At 46.1% G+C, this 24,657-nt stretch overlaps 2 protein-coding genes across 2 annotated transcripts in view; one reads left to right on the top strand and one right to left on the bottom strand.

Annotated features, from left to right (window-relative positions):
- Window positions 1-9,080, bottom strand: part of GPA33 (glycoprotein A33) — a 45,128-nt gene extending 36,048 nt beyond the window's left edge. Inside the window, exon 1 of the mRNA XM_027612581.2 lies at window positions 8,858-9,080. Coding sequence (XP_027468382.2) covers window positions 8,858-8,906 — 49 coding nt within the window. The 5' untranslated portion in view covers window positions 8,907-9,080. The remainder of the gene's footprint in view (window positions 1-8,857) is intronic.
- A 3,501-nt stretch (window positions 9,081-12,581) lies between these two features.
- Window positions 12,582-24,657, top strand: part of STYXL2 (serine/threonine/tyrosine interacting like 2) — a 30,356-nt gene continuing 18,280 nt past the window's right edge. Inside the window, exons 1-2 of the mRNA XM_027612333.2 lie at window positions 12,582-12,716; window positions 13,398-13,523. Of these exons, the coding sequence (XP_027468134.2) occupies window positions 13,414-13,523 (110 nt within the window). The 5' untranslated portion in view covers window positions 12,582-12,716; window positions 13,398-13,413. The remainder of the gene's footprint in view (window positions 12,717-13,397; window positions 13,524-24,657) is intronic.

The raw sequence follows: 24,657 nt of genomic DNA, 5'->3' as shown, positions 1-24,657 counted from the left end.
TATATGTAAGAAAATAAAGCAGAATGCACAACTGTCTATACAACAGCATCCCATTTCCACATAATCACAGAGAGAGAGCAAATTCTAGAAGAAAATATACCAAAACACAGTATTAATAACAGTTACCTCTGGATTCTGGGATCATGGATAAATTTTGGATTTCTTGTTTGTATATTTTTATTTTCCAAATGTTCTGTAGTAAACATGTGTTACTTTTGTAATCACAAAGCCATGTTACAGTTTTATAAATCAAGCTGGACTTGAGGAAGCAGAAACAGGAAGGGCAGCCTATTTTGCCAAGGAGCTCACTTAACACAGGGAAATGAAAAAGCTGAAATGAGGGGTGCCTGGGTGGCTTAGTCGTTAAGCATCTGCCTTCTGCTCAGGTCATGATCCCGGGGTCCTGGGATCGAGTCCTGCTCAGCGGGAAGCCTGCTTCTCCCTCTCTCACTCCCCCCTGCTTGTGTTCCTGCTTTCACTGTCTCTCTCTGTCAAATAAATAAATAAATAAATAAATAAATAAATAAATAAATAGAAGAAGCTGAAATGAGAGGGCCTTGAGAAAGTTTCTTTAGTCTCCTTTGGGTTGGAAGACGGGGAGACTTACGCAGGTTTGTAGATTATAGGGAAGGAGCTCCTAGAAAGGAAGACACTGAAAATAGAAGAGAAGCCAGATGGAGCAAGACTCCAGCCTGGGTGAGAAGGGAAGTGGGGGGAGGGTTCAGGGCAGAGTGGAGGACCAGTTTTGCTCACAGCAAGTGTAACCTGTTTCCATGTGTGCCGAGAGATAAGTCCCTAAGTGGGAGCATCTGTCTGTCACTGTGTTCTGCCCATGCCAGGTGTTTAGGGCATCCCTGACTCAACCAAGGCCAAAACGAGGAAGCAGCCCAGAGGTCACCGGTTGGCAGAGGGGAGGAAGGAGGCAGGTTCCGAGCATGACAGGTGGTGCTCCGGGCAGAGAGGGCTGCTCCAGGGACAGGGTGATCTGGGAACAGAGACAAGCTCGGCAGGCAGAGAGGAGACGGGGACAAAACCTGTGCTCTGCCAGCATGGAGTAGTTTAAGGGACAACTCTCTTTACCGACCTCCGAGTCAAGCATGTCCTCCACCAACCGTCTCAGTACTGAAATCACCACTGAAGCTGCTGCTAAAATCCAAGTGCTATCTGGGAGGGAGGGAAGGCACACCTGAGTGACTCCCTTTCCCTTGCAGGACAAACTCATTTCCCTAATTCGTCCCTCTTATCCGTCAAACCCTAGAAAGGGACTCAGAATGGGTAACTTTTGATAGAAGCATCTGAGATTAGGAAGTTGAGGCTTGGAGAGAAGCTGGAACTGCGTAGAGAAAGAGGGAAAGGAAGAAAGGCAGGATAGGAGACACTAAAAGCAAACCAGCTTGCTGCCTAGTGAGGTTCAAAAGGGTAGGTTCTCATTCATTAACACCCATAAAGCAAATGACTGCTGGGCACCTGTGTTGCAGGGACGGAGCTGGACTCTGGGGAGAAAATGACAAGCAGAGACATACCCAGTCCCTGCTCTCATAGCATTCGGTTCTTCTGGCTGAGTCAAACTGGAATGAATAATCCCAGAGAAAAAAAATGTAAAACCACCATGGACACAAGTGTTACACATTCGATGATGACAGGATATAACAAAAGATTTGCAGATGGGAAGCAGTTGTCCTAAGAAAGGGCCTATTGAGCTGACGTTGGAAGATGAGCAGGAGTGAACCATACGAAAATTGGAGAAGAGGTGGGTAGAGAGAGAAAGCACTGTGCAGAGGTCAGGGCATGGAGAAGGTGGGGCACATTCCAGAAAGTAAAAGAAGCCAGTCTGTAGCAAGAACAAGGCTGTTCTGCGATGCAATTCTGGAATTCCAGAATTCTGTGGGTCCAGAAATGTGGGATGGGTCCAACTCTAATTGGCCATGACACAATTTGAGGGTTTTGGTTGTGTGTGTGTGTGTGTGTGTGTGTGTGTGTGTGTGTGTGTGTCCCCTGCTATCTGCATTGATGGTTTATTTGAAACAGTTCTAAATATGAGGGTTCTTTCTTGCATCAAGTGAATGAAGACTCAAGGTGGGGGAGGAAGGGTACTTATTAGTTTGAAAGGCAGTTTATCTTTCTATAAATACATTAGGAGAAAAGTGAAGAACCCACTGATAGCAGGAAAAAGCATCTTCTAGGGTCTAGCATGAGACTAGAGAGGTACTCAGTTATTGTGCATTTCCATTGTTTTTCCAAGGCAGAACATAGAGCGAAACTTGGGAACATGCATGCCTGAAGCCAGGTCACTCTTATGTTCCATAACTATGCTGTTTGTGGGGCTGTTGTTGCCACGGTAGTTGCCCTTGCCCAGACAAATGGGCGTTGGTCTGTTCCTACAAATCTTTATCTCAGTCTTCATGGCAAGGAAAGCACTGCCATGTGCTCTCAGTCTCCCGTCCAAGGTTCCTGGTTTGGTTGACAACATCCCGCCAATACAACTTTTGTCATCACAGCTTGAGATGTGATGACTGGTTTCAGCCCAAGGAACCCGGGGGTGAGCATCAAAGGGACAAGTAGCCAATTTATTTGCCATATCAGCATGATTTGTAAGTTTCTTCTGCCCATCCGAGAGCTCCGTGGAGACACAGACGCCCTCACACCACAGCCGGGCCCCAGCAATATTCACTTCCGGCCCCTGATGTTGGGCCATTAGGCCCCACTTCCTGTGTCAGGCAAGTGGGCTCTGGCCTGAGGGGAGGGGGCGGGTGGTGCTGGCATCTAGGCCAACGGCCTCACAGGTCCCCCTCTCCGGCCCTTCCGCCTCCTAAGGCGCCCGTCTCCTCGGGCCCGTCGTCCTCTGGCCCCCAGCGCGGCAGCATCGCTGCGGGCTGGGACTCACGCTCCCTTCCCCACGCTCCGCGGCGGCCATATTAGGAAAGAGAAGGAGAACCTGGAAATGGGCGCGAAGAGGCGACGGAAGCAGTGAGAGGTCAACTGCTGGTCGGGGAAAAGCCTTGTTTGTGGCAGGTGTCCACATAGAAGAGTAATTTCGATTTTGAGGGTAGAGAAGAGGAATATTATAAAGGAGATAAGCAGGCAGAAGAGCCTGTATCACCAGGGACAGAGATCTAGTTGTTTTGTTTAGCATGCGGTGTAGAATCTCACAAGTCAGTGAGGTATCTGAGGATACTTGGCAGGATGGACGTCCAAGTCGGACGACAGGGAGTCTCAGAGTTGAGGAGAGAGCTCATAAAAAGAGTTGGAGAGGAAAAGAGGACCAGGAAGTTATAACTTGATTGTGGAAAGCCAAATATACATTGTGAGCCTTTGTTCCGTAACTGTGATACCTGAAAGAAAGAGAAAGAGAGAGAAAGAAAGAAAAGAAGAAGAAAAAGAAAACTATGTAGCAGTAGTTCTTACCCCCAGGTTGTTTAGGAAAACTAGGCCCCAAAGTGGGTGAAAGGTTAAATGGCAATATAACAGATGCCAAAGAAGTGGTTGAGACTATAAATTCCTATTAGGAAGAAATCAGTGGGGCCCCAAGTGACCTGGGAAGGCTTTCATGGGGGAAAGGGATTCGTGGCCTTTGAAGATTAGACAGGAAACAAGGAAGGTGTGGATACTGCAGGTAGAGGTGCTGATAATATTTTTCCAAACCAAGGAGTAAAAGATGTGATCTGACAAAAATTTTTGAACAATCCAACGTATAGGAGTCAGTCTGGGAGATCAGTCAGGGTGCCGAAATACTGGGGTATGGGGAGCACTTCAGTGGTTTCTAGAACTTAAGTATAACTTAGGAGAACCCGTCCTCATGATTTGAGTCTTTATTCTGGTGCTAGTGGGAAATCACTGAAGAGCTTTAAGTAGGGGGAGTGACGTGGTCACAATTTTATTTTAAAAGATTGTTCTGGCTCCAGCGTGGAGAACAGAGAGAAGGAGCAAAACAGTCACGCAAGGCCAGTGAGAGGCTATGGAAGCCGCTGAGGGGAGGCAGTCACGTCAGCTAGGCAGCAGAGAGACAGAGAAAAGGGAACAGATTCAAACGATGTAAGAGCTAAAATTGTCAGGGCACGGTGATGACTTGAAGGTGTAGCTGAGGAAGAAGGAAGTATTGGGTGATATGGGGATCCTAAAGTATGATCTCCAAATACTTTGAAACTCCTCTCATCAAGAGGTGAAGTTCATGTCCCTTTCCTTGAGTCTGGGTTCTGTGACTCCCTGGCCAGTAGAACATGGTGGAAGCGATGCTGGGTCAGTATCTGGGCCTAGACCTTAAGGTACTGGCAGCTTCTATTTTCTTTCTCTTTAGAACTTTGCTCTTAGAATCCAGCTGCCATGCTGTGAAGATGCCCAAACTTCCTTGTGGAGAGGCCCACAAGGAGAGGACCCAGAGTTAGCACCAACTTGCCAGCTAGGGAGTGCACCATCTTGGAAGTGGGTCTTCCAACCCCAGTCAAGTCACCCCAAGTGATGTTGCACGGAGCAAGGACTGTCCCCGTCAAGCCCCATACAAATTGTAGATTGGTGAGCAAAATAAATTATTTTATCATTTTCGGTTTCAGGGTAGTTTATTACATACCAGTAGAAACACTGTAACAGAGGACTGCTAGGTTTCTGGCTTTCATTCGAGGGATGGATGGGAGTCGTTTATGCTGCAGAGACCACTGAAAAAGCCCAGGTTGGGGAAAAAGATTATGAGTTTGCTTTTCAGCTTGTGAGTTTGCAGTGCTTCTGAGCCATTTAACTTGAGAGGTCATGGGATGCCTGGGTGGCTCGGTGGGTTAAGCATCTACCTTCAGCTCAGGTCGTGATCCCAGAGTCCTGGGAATAAGCCCTGTATTGGGCTCCTTGCTCATCGGGGTCTGCTTCTCCCTCTGCCTGCCTCTATCTCTCTCTCTGACAAATAAATAAAATCTTTTAAAAAAAAGGTTGAGAGGTCATGTGGGCTGGACTGTTGGGTTTGTGGGTGTGTAGCTCAGGAGGGAGGTTGGGTTGGAAGACGGAAATTGTGAGTCAACTGGAAACCGGTGTCACCTAAAGATGTGGATGTGGATCTAGAGTGAAAATAGAAGTGGGTCTTGGTGTGGGGAACTCTAACATTTCCTAGTGGGCAGAGGAGAATGAAGCTGCTTTCAGGAGGAGGAGGAGAACCAGGAGAGGGTGTATCACCCTCTATCACCCAGCCGATAGAAGTTTCAGGAGGGAGGGATTACCAGGGTAAAGTGCTGCCAGGAATACAAGAACAGGCTGAGCCAGGCACACTTTCCTCCAGGCTTCCCAGGGACCAACATCACAGTAAGCAGTATGGCTGGGTTACCCAGAAGCCTGGGGATGGGCCTGGGGGACAAAGGCAAGATGAGGCTCACACCTGCGTCCACAAACCAGTTCCTCCCTGGAGCCTTGTTTCTTAAACAGTAGTCCCTAAATCAGCATCATCATCCCTTGGAAGCTTGTTAGAAATGCAGACTCTCGGGCCCTGCCCTACGGAATCAGTCTGCGCATACACTTGGGTCCCTGAGTTGAGTCACCAAATCAGGCGCTGGACAGTAACTCAGGGAAGCCGCCAGATGGCGCAAAACTGAATCGAGTCACCAGCGGAGGATCAGCCCGGGCGCCAGAGGTGACTGATTACACCTACTTTCCCTCAAGTTTCCAGATCTAACTCGAAATGTAGCCTGCACATCAGAATCGCCTGGGTAACGCCTCAGTTCAGGAACTTGGACACCTAGATCCCAGCAAAGGCCCCCCCACACACACACTATGGATCAAGCATCCATGGATTTATTGAAATATCTTTAGATGGGGGAGAAAAATATATTTTCCTATCTTGTGTATTTTGGGATGATAGATTCCTTTATTTCTCTGTGTAAAGCAGTGCCTTCCTCAGTTTTTCTAATTTAACCTTCAGAAAGGTTTCCTCTAGTTCCAGGAAGGAGGGGCTTTTTTTGTTTGTGTCTTTTATCAAGTTTTCAAAGATTTTAGTGACTCCAGGCAGAGTTGCTTATGGACTTTTTATTCCTCTGGTGGGTTCCTACTTTGTGCAACTACTTCCATCACATCAAGTCTCATGGAGTCTAGTGGCTGGAAAAATTCCCGGAATGGAAGAGCCTTAGTTCTCTGCGCAAGTTGGGGTGTTTTCTCTAGCAGCCTTTGGGAGGGCTGATAACTCAGGGCTCATCCACAGTGACTCTGACTTGGCACCCTTCTACCAGATCCCAGCACTCAGGCTATGGATTACCAAAGTGTACGAATTCTCTGTAACTTACACTTGCCCACACTAATAATATCAACAGCAATAATAATAACCGGTGTTTATTGAATGCTTATTATGTGCCAGGCACTGTTCCAAGATCTTTACATTTACAAACTCATTTACTATCCATAACAACCCTGTGGGAGGCACACTGCATTTTTGCACGTTATGGATTACCCTCTCCGTTTCACAGAGTGGGAAACTGAGGTTTCTGAAGGTTAACTAATTTGCCCAGGGTTTAAAGTCAGTGCAGGAAGAAGGCTGCCCCTCTCAATGCCTGTGAGGCAGTAGAGCGAGGTGATAGGAGGGGGTGGGGACACCTGCTCGAGAAGGGTGAAGTATTCTGTCACTGACAGTGTTTAGAATTATCAGGCTGATTTTCAGTTGGTTTTAGGATTGTTTTTAGATTTTCTAATGTACTGCCTTCTATTTGAGTCCCTTCCGTATGTGATATCTTCTGCCTCCCCAAAGTCTGTTGAGTCCTAGGGCCCACTGGCTCATCAGCTGGGTGTTGCTCTGCCCAGGACATCAGCAAAATCTAGGTTATTACTGTGCAGGTTCAGATGGAGAAAGGAAGAAAGGCAAAGGCCAATAGGTCCTCTGGAACCCAGCTCAAGCTCCACCTCCTTCAGGAAGCCCTCCCTCATTTCCCTGCTCCTCCCTCTGGTGTGCTCTCCTGGGATGCTGTGGGGAGGACCACCCCTTTGCTCTTAGGTGTGACCTTTGAACACCCTCATTGCTCACTTGCACAAAGCAATGGCTAACGGCTATTCTCTCCCCAGGTGTTTCCAGTTGGCAAATTGTCTGCATGCCCCGAGCTGGCCACTGACCCGGCCACCAACCCAATCTCCCCCTGCCCCACTGCTCCAGCCCCTTCCCCTTAGTGTAAGGTATGGAGGCTAAGGTGGTGGGCGCGTGAATCTGGACTGGGCAGTCTGGGAGGGTGGAGGGATGGGGATGGGGGCAGAAAACACACATGAGCCTGAACACAGGCCCAAAAACTGGTTCCATTGGAGAAGTTCACCCCAGGGTCACGTGCCTTCTCAAAGGAAGAGGGAAAATGTGCAGGCAATTCAGAGTTAAGGCCACTTTTCATTCTAAGCTGAGCTGGGGGAGCATTTGTTTTATAGAGTTTTTTCCCAGGCCCAAAATGCGCTGGTTGCAGCCAGACCGCAAATGCAAGGATGTGGACTGGGGGGGTGGCGGGTGGGGGGAGACATCCCTGGCAAGACTTGCAGCTCTGAAGAAGAGGATCAGAGTGTCCCTGGCCTTGTCCGGGGAGGATGGTCGTTTCCTTGCAGGCTCCCTCCCTGGGGACTTGAAGTACCCGGACTGACACCTGCACCAGCTACGTGCTCAGTAAAGAGGTTTGGAGGAGGGAAAGAACCAACCAGACCCTCCAGCCTGAGCAGGAGGGCATCTCTGCCGCCAGTCATTTGGGTGTCGGGGGCGGGGGGAGGGGGGGCTTGAGCCAGACTGAGCTGATGGATCTTTCCCAGGTCTACCTCTAAGCCTTGGCCCAGCCCTTCCCCAGCACCTCCACCTAAGGTCTCAAAGGACAGGTTTTGAGCGTTGGGAGGAGTGGGGTCTGCTGGGCAGGCAGGCCAGCTGGCCCTGGGGCTGGCTGTAGGGGCTGAAAAGTGAGCTCTGAATCAGAGCCTCCTTGATCCCACTTCCCAGGCCTTGGGGCTCCTAAATTTCCCAGTAAAACTCTTTACCTCCTCCCCATTCTTACCAGATCCCTGAAGCTTGCAACAGTTTCTAAATTGCAGGCCGATGGGATTTCTCAGCATAGCCAAATACAATGAATTATAGATACTCCTCAAATTCCCCCAACCCCAACCTGTCAACTTCCATTCTCCACTCTACTTCTTCCCTGTGCCCAGTACCCTTACTGCCAACGCCTCCATCTGAACCCGTGAACACTCCGTGGGCCCCACGCAACCACTTTGCTATTTTTAAAAGCACTCGATTTGGATTTAACCATTATATCAACAAATGTCTGATTTCTATTTTGTGGCGCTTCCCCATCTTCCCGGTTTTCAATGACCAGAGTATCAGAAGGGGTGAAGAGCTTTGACCTTTGGAAAGGGCCTTTCTAGTTTTTGAAGGGTTTGTGTCTTCTCTTGCTCTGGGAATGATACTAAGTTGTGTTGCTCTTCTGCCTTGGTTTCCCCATACGTGATAGGGAAGTTACCACTTTTACCACCGCCTTTTTCTCTAGTTTTAAGGCAGTGGTTAAAATCCCAGGTAGCGAACGTACCTAGAGCCACACGTCCTGGATTTTCCGGGACAAACTTGATTTCAAATACTTTGTCCCTATTGTCAGATCTGGTGTCAGATCTTGTGATTCGATTTGGGATCAGAATTAATGGTCTTGAAAATTTGTGAATTATTCCTTCCAGAAATGGGCTGGAATTTTATTGGTTGATATGCATATACAAACCATTCTGCTGCCGGGGCACTGGCCTGCACAGCAGAACCTGTGGTTCTGCCCAGAGGGAATGCAGCCGTTTTACTGGCGGTCATCCCTGGGGGGTGTCTGCACTCAGTCAGCACTCAGTCCCCTTGTCTCACCCCCCCGCCCCCAGGCGCCGGACAGGGGAGGGGCTTACTCACCGGCCCAGACCCAGAGCGTGCACAGCACAGGCTGCATCTTTCCCACCATGGTCTCTCTTCCTCTGTGCCCCAAGCCCAGCCTGGCAGGGAGGGGCCATGGGCAGGTCTGGGCTGGCTAGTTAAAGTCACAGTGGCCTCTGGCCTGGCCCAGCCCTCTGTCCCCGTGGTTTCCCTTTTCCTGTATACCTTTGTCCAGCCTGCCCCCCGCAACCAACTGCTCAGTGGGACTGGCAGGTGAGCTCACCTATGGGCCTAGACTCGTGCTCTGCCTACTCCACCAGAGGCCCCAAGAGGAACCTTCCCCATCTTCACCTGTCCCTCCCCACCTTTTCTCCACTTAGCAGGTGTACAAAGTCCTGCGCTTCTCACCAAGGTGTGGGCTTCGGTAACAGGAAATTACCATCTCGTCATAAAAAGGGCATGATCTCAGAGGCAAGTTTTCGAAGCCAATAAAAAAAGGGTGTTGCCCACAATTGCTGGAAGGCTCCCACGCACAGTAGGATCTGTTCTTCTATTTCCCTCCCTTTCCTACAACCCCCACCCCACCCATGCTACAGACAGATGCGTAAAGAAGACAGGACGTCTCTATGCTCAGAGAGTTGATAATTTGGTTGGGGAGATAGAGATTACACAAGTAAACAAAGAAGACAATCCTGGAAAAAACCAGACCAACTTGTCTCAGTTTGCTGAGACTACTATAAGTAATGCTGCAATAAATATAGGGGTGCATGTATCTTTTCTGATTAGTGTTTTCATTTTCTTTGGGTGTATATTCAGTAGTGGAATTACTGAATCATATGGTATTTCTATTTTTAATTTTTTCAGGAGCCTCCATACAGTTTTCCACAGTGGCTGTACCAACAGTGCAAGAGGGTTCTTTTTTCTCCACATCCTTGCCAACACTTGTCATTTGTTGTCTTTTTTTTTTTAATTTTAGCCATGCTGGCATGTGTAAGATGATATCTCATTGTGGTTTGGATTTGCATTTCCCTGATAATGAGTGATGTTGAGCGTCTTTTCATGTCTGTTGGCCATCCATATGTCTTCTTTGGGAAAATGATATTCAGGTCCTCTGTGCATTTTTTAATCAGGTCATTTTTTTTTTTGGTGTTGAGTTATATAAGTTCTTTATATATTTTGGATATTAACCCCTTTTAGGATTTATCCCTTGCAAATACTTTCTCCCAATCAGTAAGTTGCCTTTTCATTTTTTTGATGGTGTTTTTTGCTGTGCAAAAGCTTTTTATTTTGGTGTAGTCCCAATAGTTTATTTTTGCTTTTATTTCCCTTGCCTCAGGAGACCTGTCTAGAAAAATGTTGCTGTGGCTGATGTTAAAGAAATTACTGCCTATGTTTTCTTCTAGGAGTCTTATGGTTTCATGTCTCACACTTAGGTCCTTAATCCATTTTGAGTTTATTTTTGTGTATGGTGTCAGAAACTGGTCCAGTTTCATTCTTTTGCATGTAGCTGTCCAGTTTTCCCAGCACCATGTATTAAAGAGACTGTCTTTCCCCCACGGAACTGTCCTGGTTTTAAAGCAGAAAGTTCCTTGTCCCTGGAATCTCTTAGTCCCAAGCGAAGTGGGAATGGTTGGTCACCCTACTTAGAGGGTGATGGTGCTAGGGGGAACAAAGCCTGGACATGGTACAGGAAATGAGCTTGGGGCAGGGGAGTGTGCCCCACTTTAGACTGGATAGTCAGCACAAAATGGGGAGATGAGTGTTATGGATCTCTATTTTACAAAATGGGATCTGAGTCTCAGAGAAGTGAAATGAGTTCTCGGAGGTTACACGGCTAGTAAGTGGTTTTCTGATTTCTAGTCCACCCTTTCAGTGGCCTGATGTCCCGCTCTGCAGGTAACTGAGGGTATATAGAAGACAGAGGCCATGTTTTCCTCCGAGTGGTCCCTCCTTATCTGTTGCCTCTCTTAGGTGTGTTGGCTCTCCATCTTTCCCTCCCCCGCTTCCCTGCCACCTTTTTGTTCTCTGCACTGGTGTCCTGTCATCTTGAGCTTTACCCTGACTGATGCAGCCCTTCAGTCCTTCCCTGACCCTCCCCCCACACCCCCATCCCCCCTCTGTCTCAAACCACCTTTCATCTTTATGGAACCTTGAAGTGTGTGGGCCTGAAATGAACCCCCATGTTTTCTCAATTGCGGTCATTCTTAGGCAGCCAATTACTGAGCCCCTATTTTGACGCCCAGGATAGAGGTTTGATGATTGGTCAATGGTGGTGCCATGTGCCTCCTCAGAGATGTGTTCCTTGGCGACTCTTTCCAAAGGAGCCCCCCACTCCAGCCCTGCCAAGTCTCTGTCACACAACCTGTGTGCTTTCTTTTCAGTTCTAACCACTGACATCCCCAAACTTTGTTCATGCTAGTCCCCTCTGGAATTCCTTCCCCCCATCACATCTGCTACTATAATCCACCTTGTTTTTAAAGTATTATTACTTTTTCTATGAAGCTTTTCCTGACTTCTTCAGCCAGGAGGTCTCTTCCCTTCTTTGAACTCATACAGCACTCTGGATCTCTCTTAGGATGCTTAACCAACATTCTGCCTTATGCTTGAGTTATTTTTGACCTGTGTCTCATTCCTCCTAATAAACTGTGAGCTCATTCATTTATTCAGCCAATTTTTGATGACACTATGTGCAGGGCGTTATTCCACTTAGCTAGGAAGAAGGACAATTTTGAGCATGTAATTATGTGTCTTACTAACTTTGGTCAAGGATAGTGCCCGACGCATACTGGGTAATTTGTGAATGGGTAGACAAATGGATGGACGGATTGATGGATGAAGGTGTAATTATAGAATGTGTGGGATGAGGGGGCTGAACTGTTGGGTTTTTGGTTTGCTTTGGACACGGTGATAATAAGAGGTGACAAAGTGGAGTAAAGTGGGTTATGAGCTCATTTGAAGTGTATGAACCTTGTGGAAATTTTTTTTTTTTTTTTTAGAGAGAAGGAGCAAGGTGGGGGGAGGGGCCGAGGGAGAGGGAGAGAGAGAATCTTAAGTAGGCTCCACGCCTAGCATGGAATCCAATGTGGGGCTCAATCTCACAACTCTGAGATGAAATCAAGATTTGGATACTTAACCAAGTGAGCCACCCATGTGCCCTGAAGCTCATGGAATTTTTATACCATCCACGTTTGCCACTTGACCATCACCATGAGCATAAGTGTGGGGAAGGCATTATGGAGGGTGAGCACAACCGCCCACTTTACTCTCCAGGGTCATTGCTGTTCAAAGAAATGTAACCCTGGTCAAAAGCCATGACCATACCCTTTAGTAGCACCATGGTGGTTTCCCGACATTGATCCAAGGCCCCTCCCCATTCTATATATCAGGTATTTTTTCCCAGGGCCCTCCAGACTGACATGGGGCTTGGATACAGTTTGTTTCATTCTTCGAGATTTTTGGTGTTAGACCGTCTTCTGAAAAGACTTTGAATAGGTAGCCCCAGGCAAGAGGATATGAAGAGAGAGCCCCCGAAAACCCTTTTCTTCAGGCCTCTCCATCAGTGAAGTGTGACCTTCTCCTAACTTTGCTCCTCAATGTCAGTGTCCGGTGTCCAGAGAATCAGCCAGGAGGGAAAGAGTTAAGTGGGGCCTGCTTTCAGGTCTGGGTCCTGAGACTGCATTCCTTCCTCCTAGAGATCTGCCAGGCTGTGGGGCCAGAGGCTAAATTTAGAAGGTAGCTAAGATTTCCTGTTAACAGCTGTCCTGCCCCTCAGAGAAGAAGCACTGGAGAGAGGAGAGAGTTTGGTCCCTCTCACTGGTCGGAACTTTTGGCCATTTTATCTGGGTCCCTCAGCCCTTGTGTGACTGCCCTTTGGTGTGGAGATACAGGCAAACCTGTGGTGAGTGTGCTTTTCCCTTCATTTTGTCCTGTGAGCCCAAGACTTACAAGCAGAGGGGGCAGCAGCTCTGCCTTGAGTGTCAGGGCCCAGCCATGTGTGGGACCAGCCCTGAGGGATTTCATGTTCCGTAATGGGCTGTGGGAGGGTGCCTTAGCCAAAGGTAACGACTCTTGTGGTCTTGGTTAGAGACACTGAGGAAGGCCAGCTGCACCTCCCCCAGTAGAGGCGAAGCTGTATACGTGTGCACAGGCAGGGTATGTGCTGGTACATGTATGCCCATGCGTGCATGAGGGGGCACACCCAGGGGTTTCGATAGAAAGATCTTTCTGGTCTAGGGAATTCACTGCTTTCCAACTGCGTTAGCTCTATTAATGCAAACCCAGGACCCTGTTCCCCTCACTGCTTCCTTGCTGGAAACTGAGGAAGGAGCCAAGGTGTCATTTCTTAAATATTGTGACTCCAAGGTGGACAGTTTACACAGCTTGGGTGTGTGTGCCTTGGTGTCCTGGTTTAACGGTAGCTGGGCCAAGTCAGACTGGGTTTCCCCCGCATGGGTCCTTTCCCCACCAGAGAAGTAGCATGTGGTGACCTTCTCCCTGACATCACTGATATACCCCTTCCCCCTCCACCCCAACAAAACCTCCAGATTCCCTAACCATGTTTGTCACACCAAACTTACAGGGACCGGCAGGCTGTCATGGCGACCAGTGGGGACCCAGAGGAGGAGCAGGTAGTCCCAAGTGAAGAGGATGAAGCCGATGTGAGGGCTGTGCAGGCCCAGTATCTCCGGAGCCCCTCCCCCAGCCAGTAAGTGTGCACTTGCTATGCTCCCTGCCCATGCAGCCACACAACACGAGTGGGTGGGAGGGGGCATGATGAGATGTGGGCCCCGGGGAGCCTATAGCTACCACCTTAAGTTCACTCATTTAACAAGTATTATTGGGTACTTTTTATGTGTCACACTTTCTGGAAGAGGCAAGTAAGCAAACAGACCGCATTTTGATGTGGCATGGTAAAGTGCTGGAATTAGTATGCCTCGGGTCTAGGGCATCGTGGGCCAGGGAAAGAACAGCTGGACTTGGATGGGTCATAGGAGGCTTCCTGGAGGAGATGATGCTGGACCTGAACCTCGAAGGAGGAGTGGGAATCTGACAGGCCCACCTGGAGGGTGATGCTTGACTCACTAGGATTGAGGCTGAGGATGTCCCGGGATGCTAGACCAAAGACGGTAAGAGAAGGCATCAGGACAGGAAGGGGCATAAGACCAGGCCCTAGTAATGAAATAATTTCGCATCTGTGATCAAGCCTTGTCTTTCAAACTGGGCTATGTGCATACCTGAAGGTAAGTGGCAGTGTGCACAGGGGTAGATCAACATGGTGCGTCTTCCTGGAGAGTCCTCTTAATTTTATGACAAATAATTTAAAATTTTTCTTTACATAAAATTATTGAGGCTATATCATGATGTAGATTGGAAATTTTGCATGAAATTTTAAGAAAGACCGTGAGACATCAGAGAAATGCTTACTCGCCTGCTGAAGAATGGTGTGTGTGCCTATTTATTTTCTTCTGCCATAAATCATAGTGGAGGACCTGACTTGTAATCTTAGTTCTGTTACCAAACTTATGTTAAGAATCCCTTTAATTCTTGAGCCTGTGTCCTTATCTATAAAAAAAGGAAGAAAAGATCCAACTAAGATATCTCATGGTAACTTTACCTCAAACTGTCTGATTCTGCTTGATGTCAGTTTCCCTCAGTTCTGGGATCTTGCTGGCTTTTGCTTCTCAGAGCTTGAAAACCTTCCCCACTGGAATGAGAGTCATCACTCATGCGTCAGGACACTTGGTCCAGATGTTGGGGACTTTTCCTTTAAAATTCAGCATTATGTTCCCACTAAGAAAAGCTATCAGGATAGCGTTTTTAAAATGTATCCCTCCCCGGGCGCCTGGGTGGCTCAGTTGGTTAAGCGACTGCCTTTGGCTCAGGTCATGATCCCGGAGTCCCGGGATCGGGTCCCACATCGGGCTCCCTGCTCAGCAGGGAGTCTGCTTCTCCCTCTGACCCTCTTCCCTCTCGTGCTCTCTCTCATTCTCTCTCTCTCAAATAAATAAATAAAATCTTTAAAAAAGAATAAAATAAAATGTATCCCTCCCCTCTCTACAGTACCAGACAAGGCAGAGATAGTTTTGTGTGTGCTTGAGATAGGTGATGGACGGCTTTGTGTAGTACTTAGGGTAATGTTGGCCGCTTTAGCAATTGGGTATTTTTTCTCACTCAAATAAATTCCAAAACAGGTACCTGAGCAGTGATTCAGGAACTGAGGCTCCTTCTATCCTGTAGATCTTCCATTTTAAGGCAGGCTGCTAAAATTACTGGGCTCATCAGCATCAAGACAAAATGGGAAGAGAATGAGAAATCTCTCAGGAGGTTTTAATGGGCCAGGCCTGAAAATGGCCATTTCTCTTCCACTCGTTTTCCATTGGCTAGAACTTAGCAAAGCCATGCTTTCTTATAAGGGAGGATGGGAGCTGAGGTCCATGAGAAAGAGGAAATGGGTTTGCTAATGCATAGCCGTCTCAGCCACAGTATACCTCTGTAGACAGCTAATATTCATGCTACCTTTTTCCCCACTCATGAAACTCCCAAAGGAGATAAGCCCAAAAGCAGTTTACCAACTGCTATATACAGTTCAAAGGCTAGGTTCTCTGCCTACATGTTAACTAACTGGAATTTAAATAAAAACTTGGAAAAAAAAAAAAAGGCTAGGGGGCGCCTGGTGGCTCAGCGGGTTAAGCGGCTGTCTTCAGCTCAGGTCATGATCCCAGGGTCGTGGGATCGAGTCCCGCATCAGGCTCCCTGCTGAGCAGGGAGCCTGCTTCTCCCTCTCCCTCTGCCTGCCTCTCTGCCTACTTGTTCTCTCTCTCTCTCTGTCAAATAAATAAATAAAATCTTTAAAAAAAAAAAAAAGGCTAGGTTCTCTGGAGGGCGTGCATCTTCTTGCCCAGGTCAGAGTGCAGCACCTTATGGTCTGACCTTATGGTCCACAAAACAGGCTCCCATTTGATAAAAGGAGGAGTGGGAGGTATGCAGTCATCCGTCCATATAGTTAATGAGCACGGCTGCCTGAGAAGAGAGATCTCCCAGATTTGACCTTGATTTGGCCCTCAGGGAGCATTTCCTTGTCTGTTGTTCTCCGCGGCCTCTAGCTCCACCCTCTGGGCCTTTTTCCTTGTCTGTTACCCTCCAGAGCCACATCCAAGCTGAGCTTGGAGAGGGTGTTTTCCTTGAAGGCTGTGTAGCTTTGGCAGACTAAGTCCTGCTTATGGAAATTTGGGGGCCCAAGGGCTGTTTAAGGCTGAAAGCAGCCAAAGACTTTTTAAGGCTCATGGTTTCTTTGAAAATAGGATCTCTTTAAAAACACAATAGGTTTCTGATGGGTATAGACCAGATAACCTCATCTATCAGAAACCACACACCAAGTTCTTTCTTAGATATAATTTTCAATCTTGATTTATTTCTTTGCCTCCTTGTCTGCATATGTCACTGTGTAAGCTTAAGACTGTTATCTTCAAAAGGTATCTGAAACTGTAAATGAGAGTGGGAAGTCCAGGACGCCTGTTGTCATTTGTAGTGTAATTGTTAAAAGTTTTACAACAGAATGTTTAACTAATGAACAAATGAGGGGAGAATGCAAAGCCAAAATGTAATCAACCCAAAAGAAGGCAAGAAAGAAGAGGAAAAGAACATAGAGAAAGCATAACAAATAATAAGAAAATAGTAGGATGGTAGATTTAAACCCAAGTGTAGAAATGATTACTTTAAACCTAATAAAAATGAAATACTCCAACTAAAAGCAAATACCGTCAGACTCAGTTTTTTAAAAAGCCTACATACTGCTTATAAGAAACACACCTTAAGAAATAGAGATATATAAGGGGCACCTGGCTGGCTCAGTCAGTGGAGCGGGCGACTCTTGATCTCAGGGTCTGAGTTCCAGCCCCACATTGGGCATGGAGCCTACTTCAAATTAAAAAAAACAAAACAAAATAGAGATAGACAAAGGTTAACAAAGGCTAGAAAACTTAGACTACTCTGTCCCAGTTACAGTTGCTCTACCTTCAAAACTTAGTGGCATAAAACAACCACTTTTTAATGTTCACAATCAGGAAACTGCACGAGGTACAGTGGTGTGTCTCGTCTTTACTCCAAGATGTCTGGTGCCTCAGCTGGGAAGACGTAGGTTCTGGGAGGACTTAAGGCTAAGGATGACTCACCAGCTGAGGGCTGGTAGCAGAGAGGCTTCTTCACACATATGACACTTCATTTTGAGCCAGGCTGTTGGCTAGAGCACCTAACATGGTCTTTTCCTATGATCTCTCCATGTGGGCCAGTTTGGGCTTTCCCATAGCCTAGCAGCTAAATTCCAAGGGCTAGCATCAAAGAGAACAAGACGGACGTGCATTGATTTTCATGATCTAGCCGTAGAAGTCATGTGCAGGACCACAGAGGCTCAAAAGGAGGCAACATAGGCTCTGCCAGCACTGCAGGAGTTTCGCACTAACCCTGTAAAGAGAGCAAGTGGGATGGGAAATCTTGCGGCCATCTTTGGAAACTACCAACTGCCACGATCACAAACTAAAGCTATTTACTGACATCAGACAAGGAAGAATTTAAGGACAAAGAAGGATGTTTCACAATGATCAAAGGTGTGGTTCACCAGGAAGGTGTAATCATTTAAAATTTCTATGATCTGGGGTGCCTGGGTGGCTCAGTTAAGCCTCCAACTCTTGATTTCAGTTCAGGTCATGAGATCAAACCCCACACTGAGCTTCATGCTCAGCAAGGAGTCTGCTTGAGAGTCTCTCTCTCCCTCTCCCTCTGCCCCTACCCCCACTCATGCTCACTTGCTCTCTCTAAAATGATAAATCTTTTTAAAATAAATAAATAAAACTTATCTGATCTAATAATGTAGGCTTTAAAATGTATAAAGCAAAAATTGACAGAACTAAAGAAAAAAATAAAATCCACAATCTTAGTCAAACATAAAATTTTTTAAAAAAACAACCTCAGCAACTGATAGTATGGGGCAAAAAAAAAAATCATTAAGAATATAGGAAGGGGGTGCCTGGGTGGCTCAATCAGTTAAGTGCCTGACTCTTGATTGGAAGTTTGAACAAAACAATATTAACCTAGTTGGCATTTATAGAACGTGTACCCAACAAGTGCCGGATACACACTTATGCACATGGAACATTTATCAAAATAGATCATATACTGGTTATACATGTGTCAACAAATTTTTAGATTTGTTATATGCTTGAAATCATATAAAATATGTTCTTTGACCTTGGGGGAATGAAGCTAGAAATCAATAAAAGCAAAAATATATGATCGAAATTCTAACTAAAACCACAATTCAATACTACTACATACTCACCAGACCATCTAAAATTAAAAACTGATGGTAGCATCTATAAATGAGGATGTAAAATAATCGGAACTCCATTCATAGTTGGGAAGAGCATAAATTAGTACAACCACTTGGAAATCTCTTTCATAGTATCTACTAAAGCTCAACACATGCCTGTCCTGTAACCCAGCAGGCTCACTCCCGACACATACTTAACAGAAACAAGGACATTTGTGCACCAGAAGAGAAGACCTAGAATGTTTCAGTAGCTAACAGTCATTAAGGGTACAGAATGTGTAAACAGTATGATGAACTGTCCAGTTAACAGTAGGCTGGATAAATGAAGTCTGGTGTATATATATATATATATATATATATATATTTTTTTTTTTTTTTTTTTTAATGCTGCCCTAGGGAATACACATTTCTATTAAGTGCTTATCACATTGGTGTGATTGAGCTTCTCAGATTATTGGCTGGGGAAGGCAGACCGTGAGCACTGGTTGCGAAGGTGAGAAGTGGGTCACTGCAAGGAGAGGCAGGAGACAGGGAAGGCCAACTCTGCTGATTTCCCAGTTCCACATGATGCGCTGAGCTTTTCCACAGTCCCACATACAGAGCTAATTTCCTCCAGGTTCTCAGGGACTCCGGCTGAATCCTGTTGGTTTTGATGCTCTTCTTGGTTTGTGTACGTTCGTTAGCAATTGGTTTTTGAACTCGATCCCAAATCAGCTGGCTAGCCCTTTGCAGAAATTTTCAAGGGAGGCAAACACACAGTGACACTTGATGGGTTGCCCCTTCCTACAATGATCATCCTAAAACCTGGAGCATAAACTGTTTGAGCTGCATCGGCTTTGAGTTATCATTCGGTCAGGCCCACTGCATTACAGACTGGACCTAAACCAGCTCAGATGAATGAGCCTATAGTATCTTTAAAAATGAAAAGGCAGGGGCACCTGAGTGGCTTCGTCAGTTAAGTGCTTGCCTTTGGCTCAGGTCATGATCTCAAAGTTGTGAAATCGAGTCCTGCATGGGGCTCCTTGCTCAGCCCGGAGCCTGCTTCTCCCTCTCCCTCTGCCCCTCCCCTCACTTGTGTGCGCACGCTCTCTCTCTCTCTGATAAATAAAAAAAATCTTTGAAAAAAAAGTGAAAGGCAACCCACAGGCCAGAAGAAAAATTTGCAAATCACATATCTGATAAAGAAACTGTATCCAGAATATATTTTTAAAAACCTCTCAAAACCCAATAAAAAAGAAACAAGCAACCCAATTTAAAAATGGACAAAAGACTTGAACAGATAGTTCACCAGAGAAGGTATGTGGATGGCAAATAAGCACATGAAAAGATCCTCAAAACCTTTAGTCATTAGGGGAATGTGAATTAAAACCACCATGAGATACGATTACCTACCTATTAGAACATCTAAAAGTAAAAAAGATTGACCATACCAAATATTGGTGAGAATGTGGAGTACCTGGAATCCCATAGCTGGTGGAAATGTAAAATGGCCCAACCATTTTATAAACTTCTTTAAAAAGTTAAACATACACCTGCTTAAACGGACACCTACCTGTATGATCTAGTCATTCTACTCCAGGGTGTTTACTCAGGAGAAATGAAAGCCTACGTCCATGCAAAGACTTGTACATGAATGTTCAGAGCAACCTTTTTTGTAATAGCCTAGAAACAACCCAAATGTCCATCAACCAGTGAATGGGTAAATACACTGTGGTAAATTTATACGCCGGAATACTAGTCAGCAGGAAAAAAAGGAATAAATTATTGATTCATACAACAACATGGATAAATCTCAACATAACTATGCTAAATGAAAGCAGTCAGACAAAAAAAGAGTGCATACCATATGATTCAATTTATATAAAATTCCAGAAGACGCAAATGACTTTGTATAACAGTGACAGAAGGCAGACCCGTGGTTGCCGGGGGAGTCCGGGGCTGTGGGAGGGTCAAGGGGGGCTTACAAAGGGGCGTGAGGAAACTTTGGAGGATCAGAGGTAGGTTCGCAGCCTTGACTGTGGTGATGGCTTCCCAGCTGTATATGTAAGTCAAATGTTAACCGCTCTGTACACTTCAAATATGTGCCGTTTGTATAACAATTATACCTCAAAGAGCTGTGCTTTTTTGAAAGCTACCAAAGGGGAAATAAAATTCTTCTAGGAGGCAGTGTCTTGCTGCGGAAAGAACTTAAATGGCATAATTGAGGCCAAGATCAAAATCAGGTGTGCTCTCCCACTTATGAGCTATGAGAGCTTGCTTACGTTACTTAATCATGAAATTGGAACACCAGTTTACCCAGTGGTAGAAATTAAATAATGTAAATATAACGTATGTTGTTTATAGCATATGATCTATGATATAGAACATACATTGTTATGACATGTATATAAAGGCATATTAGGTATTGATAAATGGTGGCTCTCTTTCCTTTTCCTTCCAGAGAAAGATATCTGACGGTAACTCAGGATGTCAAGAAATTTTTGTTTAACCAGAGACCCACCCACTCTAGTTAAAATGCCATGTTTCTCTCATTCTGCTCTAAGCAAATGTTGTATTCTAAGCAACTGATCATCACCATTGCTCTTGGTCTCCAGCCTGAACAGTTCCCTCTGTACTTAATCTGTGCCTGAAATTCCAGCCTTCTCTTTTTATCTCTTTAGTTAAAGGCTTGAGCATTTTAAAAATTAAATATACACTGAGTCAGCAAATACCCCACTAGCCACTGTCAGTCCCGGTTTCCTAAGGCTACTGTAAGAAATGACCACAAACGGAGTTGCTTAAACACAACACAGATATATTCCCTCACAGTTTTAGAGGCTGAAAGTCTGAAATCAAGGTGTTGGCAGGGACACCTTCCCTCTGAAGGCGTCAGGAGAGCTTCCTTGCCTCTCCCAGCTTCTGGCGGCTTCCAGGAGTTTCTTGGCTGGGGCTGTGTCCCTCCAACACTCTGCCTCCATCTTCACATGTCTTTTCTTGTCTCTCTTCTCTGTGTGTCCTTCTTAAGGACATTTGCCACTGGTCTTCGGGCCCATCCTAACACAGGATGATCTCATCTCAAGATCCTTTACGTAATTACATCTGCCAAATTCCTTTTTCCAAATAAAATTGCATTCACAGGTTCTGGGAGACACACCTTTTTGGGGTGCCACCATTCAACCCACTACAGCCCCAGATCCAGCTCCTGGCAGACATAACTACTCTTTCCTGTGCAACCAAGATAGGACCTTGCCAAGTCTATCCCGGGCCGCAGACAGTCACTGCCAATCAACCAGAGCTAGTTCAGGGACGAAGTCTGCTTGCTGGCCTGACAGGCGTCTTAACATTTCCAACCTCATCAGTAAATGGCATCCTGGGGTGAATTAAGAACCTGAGAAAGGGGAATAGACAGTGGATAGAGGTGTCAGATCTTCATTTTTGCGTGACTTAGGCACTGACCTCAAATGCCTTAAATTCAAACCCGTGTCTGTGAATCATTCTCTCTGGAAGAAAACCTTCGGCTAGAGATTCATCCATCTCCCAGCGAGACAAATTTCCCTAGGTAATTCATGAGCTAACACTAAAATTTAAAACCTCCTGTCCAGCGGGGCAACTTGGTGGGGCCTGTATCTATCATCTCCGTCAGACCTCCCCACTTACGCAAATGAGCAACAGTCTGAGAAATCAGTGTGCTTGTGCCATGAACCAAGCTCAAGGCAGGCCCTCCCCTCCCTTACCAGGAGACCACAGCCCCCCAAGCCCTTTCCTGCAGGTGATCTGGAGCCCACCTCTGCCACTCCGCTTCCTCCTTAGCTATGACCAATTTTCTTTTCCTTTCCAAATGAAGGATCAGACTTCTTTGTCCTTCTCCTGTTCTGATCTGGAGAATGTTTTTCTCTTTCCAAGTTAAAATTCATTTCTTGCTTTGGCTTTTTGGATCTGAAACTGTTAAGCCTCTGCAGTTTCTAGAGCTCCTTGATTATCTGCTCAGGCCAGGTCTCGTGATAGCATTTTCCCCTCCACCTTCAGTGAAGCTCCTTAACTATGTTGTGCTTAACCTTTCCTACAGGGAGGTCTCCGTGGCTGGCAGCGGCAGGCGGGACTGGGTCATGCAGTGTCAGGTCTGAGTGTCCTTGGGAAATGGCTGCTCCTAGCTACCCTTTCTCTTTTATATTTCTTTTTCCATGAAGATTTTTCCAGCTTTCACAAAGCCTGCCAGAAGCAGCTTTAAATCTATAAATCAATTTGCTTTAGTTTACTGACTTCTCTCCTTCTTTGGAAACTGAACTTTGCCTGTGTGGTCACTTTCTCTGAAGTGAATGAACGCTTAGAAGAAACTCAGAAATCTGTTCCTTTTTTTGCAAAGTCAAATCAAGATAGACAGCCCCTCCTGGGGCGCTGCCTCCACTTCATTTCCAAGGGACTCCTTGAAATGAAGTGATCGGCAGGCAGGGGGTCTGGGTTGAAGGACCCGTTCTGTGCCTTGACAACCTGGCAATTGGTTGAAAGCAGTGGATTTCAAACTTTGGTGACTGTAATCTAGGGTAGACATGCCATTTACAGCTCAACTCAGAACATACATTCAGGTCTGTATAAATTTAAAAAAATAGGTTTCACAAAATTATACTCATCTTAAAATGGATGGTACTAGTCTACTCTCTTTTTCTCTTTCTCTTTCTCCCTCCCTCCCTTCCCCTCCCCTCCCATCCCTTTCCCTTCCCTCCCTCCTTCCTTCCTTCCTTCCTTCCTTCCTTCCTTCCTTCCTCCCTTCCTTCCTTCCTTCCTTCCTTCCTTCCTTCCTTCCTTCCTCCCTTCCTTCCTCTCTTCCTTTTCCAGATGCTGGGCAGGGCCCATTGAATTGATTTTATGATACACTAATGGGTCACAGTCTGCAATTTTGAAAAACACAGCTTTAAAGAAAACGGCACCAGTCTCCTGCTCTTGGTTAGGAAGTCCATCAAACTCTGCTTTATTGTTTCTCTTTCAAATCACCCTCAAGGCTTTTTAGCTGCTGCTTTGTGATCCTGTGATGAGGTGTATATCGATCCTAGATTCTCTCCTTCCCTGCCTGTTTCTTTGAACAACCAGCCCTTGCTGCTTTCCAATCAGGGTGTGAGTGTCATTTCACTCTGTCTCAGGTCTGTGGATGGAGGCACAGACGTGGTCATAAATCAAAACCTCTCGGGCCACTGTCTCACTGACCTTGCAAATATAAACAGGGCCAGTGGTTCAGGCCTTGCCTTCCTTCCTCCTTTCTTTCCCTGCAGGCCTGCTTCTCCCTGGAAAACAAAGGAAACGCTTCTGGATGCCTAAACTTTGTTCTCCACTCGGTCCTTTTTGGGTCCCACCGCTACACTTGACTTAGTAAACCGCATCTGTGGCAAAACAATTTAGGACTGTTAGGTTTACATCTCCTTTTCCCTTAGCAGTTGATTCATAATTTACATCCTAGACTCAACACCGTAATGCTGAGCTCAGTTTACTGTTGTTCACATGCTTGCGTCAGCAGCCAAGAAGAGATACATCATGGGGCTGGGGAGAGAATCTGTTCTTCACACCCCTCTTTTCTCAATCATAAAAGCACCGGCTTCTGAAAAGTGTCCTGGGTAGAGTCTTCAGGAGTCTCCTATTCACTGACTCATTAGCTGAAGTTCAATCTTGACCACGCACAAGAAGGGAGGTTGTTTCTCTGTCATTTCTATCTTCAGATTTCAAATTCTCCCCTATCAAGCCCACAGCCTCAGAGTTCAGGTATATTTAGGACAGATTCTCCGTTCCCTGTATTTGTCATGTGAAACCAAATCCACACCATCTGAAGTCAATGTGTTGAGGGAAAATGGTCTGATCATGGGCTCGCCGATCCTTCCAGGTGGGGATCCAGGTGACACGGGCAGGTGAGTTCCTCCCAAGCCTTTCCACACACCTGCCAGGTGAGGGCTCCTCCTCTGTCCCTTTTCAGTTCGTGCCCATTGTTTGGAATACCGACTACAAATGTGAGAAAGCCTCCTCCAAGTGCAGAGCCGCGGAGGCCTGCAGAGAAACAGAAAACCGACCTGTGGGAGACATGAGGGGCTGTGCCTGAAGAAAGCCCCTCTCAGCCCCACGGACCGCAGGGGTTCTCCGTTAATTCCCTGATCAAGGTTTTGCTTCGATCTCCCCCCTCCCTGCCCAACCTCATTTTACATAATACTGACCCTTAATAAAGAAAATGATTATCTTACTAATAATAGTATAAATAAAAAATAATAGTATAAGTAATATTGTTTATAAATAAAAGAACAAAACTCCCTTAATAAATAGTTTATTTATGAGGATGTCGCTCACATTTACATAAAATGTGAGGTTCTGACTCTAGTTTTGTGAAACGTTGCTAGTTTAAAATGGAGACTGCCCTGAAACCTGGGCCCACGTGCCCACAGGGTCTGATGGTGGTAGGGTTTGCTCTCACACTGATGTTACTTTGCTGTTACTTCCCGACTGCAGCAAATCTGGGTCATTCGCTGATATTTATTAGGTTCTGTAGCACTATTAGGGAGAA

The sequence above is a fragment of the Zalophus californianus genome, chromosome 10 (assembly GCF_009762305.2).
Source record: "Zalophus californianus isolate mZalCal1 chromosome 10, mZalCal1.pri.v2, whole genome shotgun sequence".
NCBI classification, from domain to species: Eukaryota; Metazoa; Chordata; class Mammalia; order Carnivora; family Otariidae; genus Zalophus; species Zalophus californianus.
The sequence above is the reverse complement of the archived record's forward strand: the minus strand, read 5'-3'. Positions and strand labels throughout refer to the sequence as shown.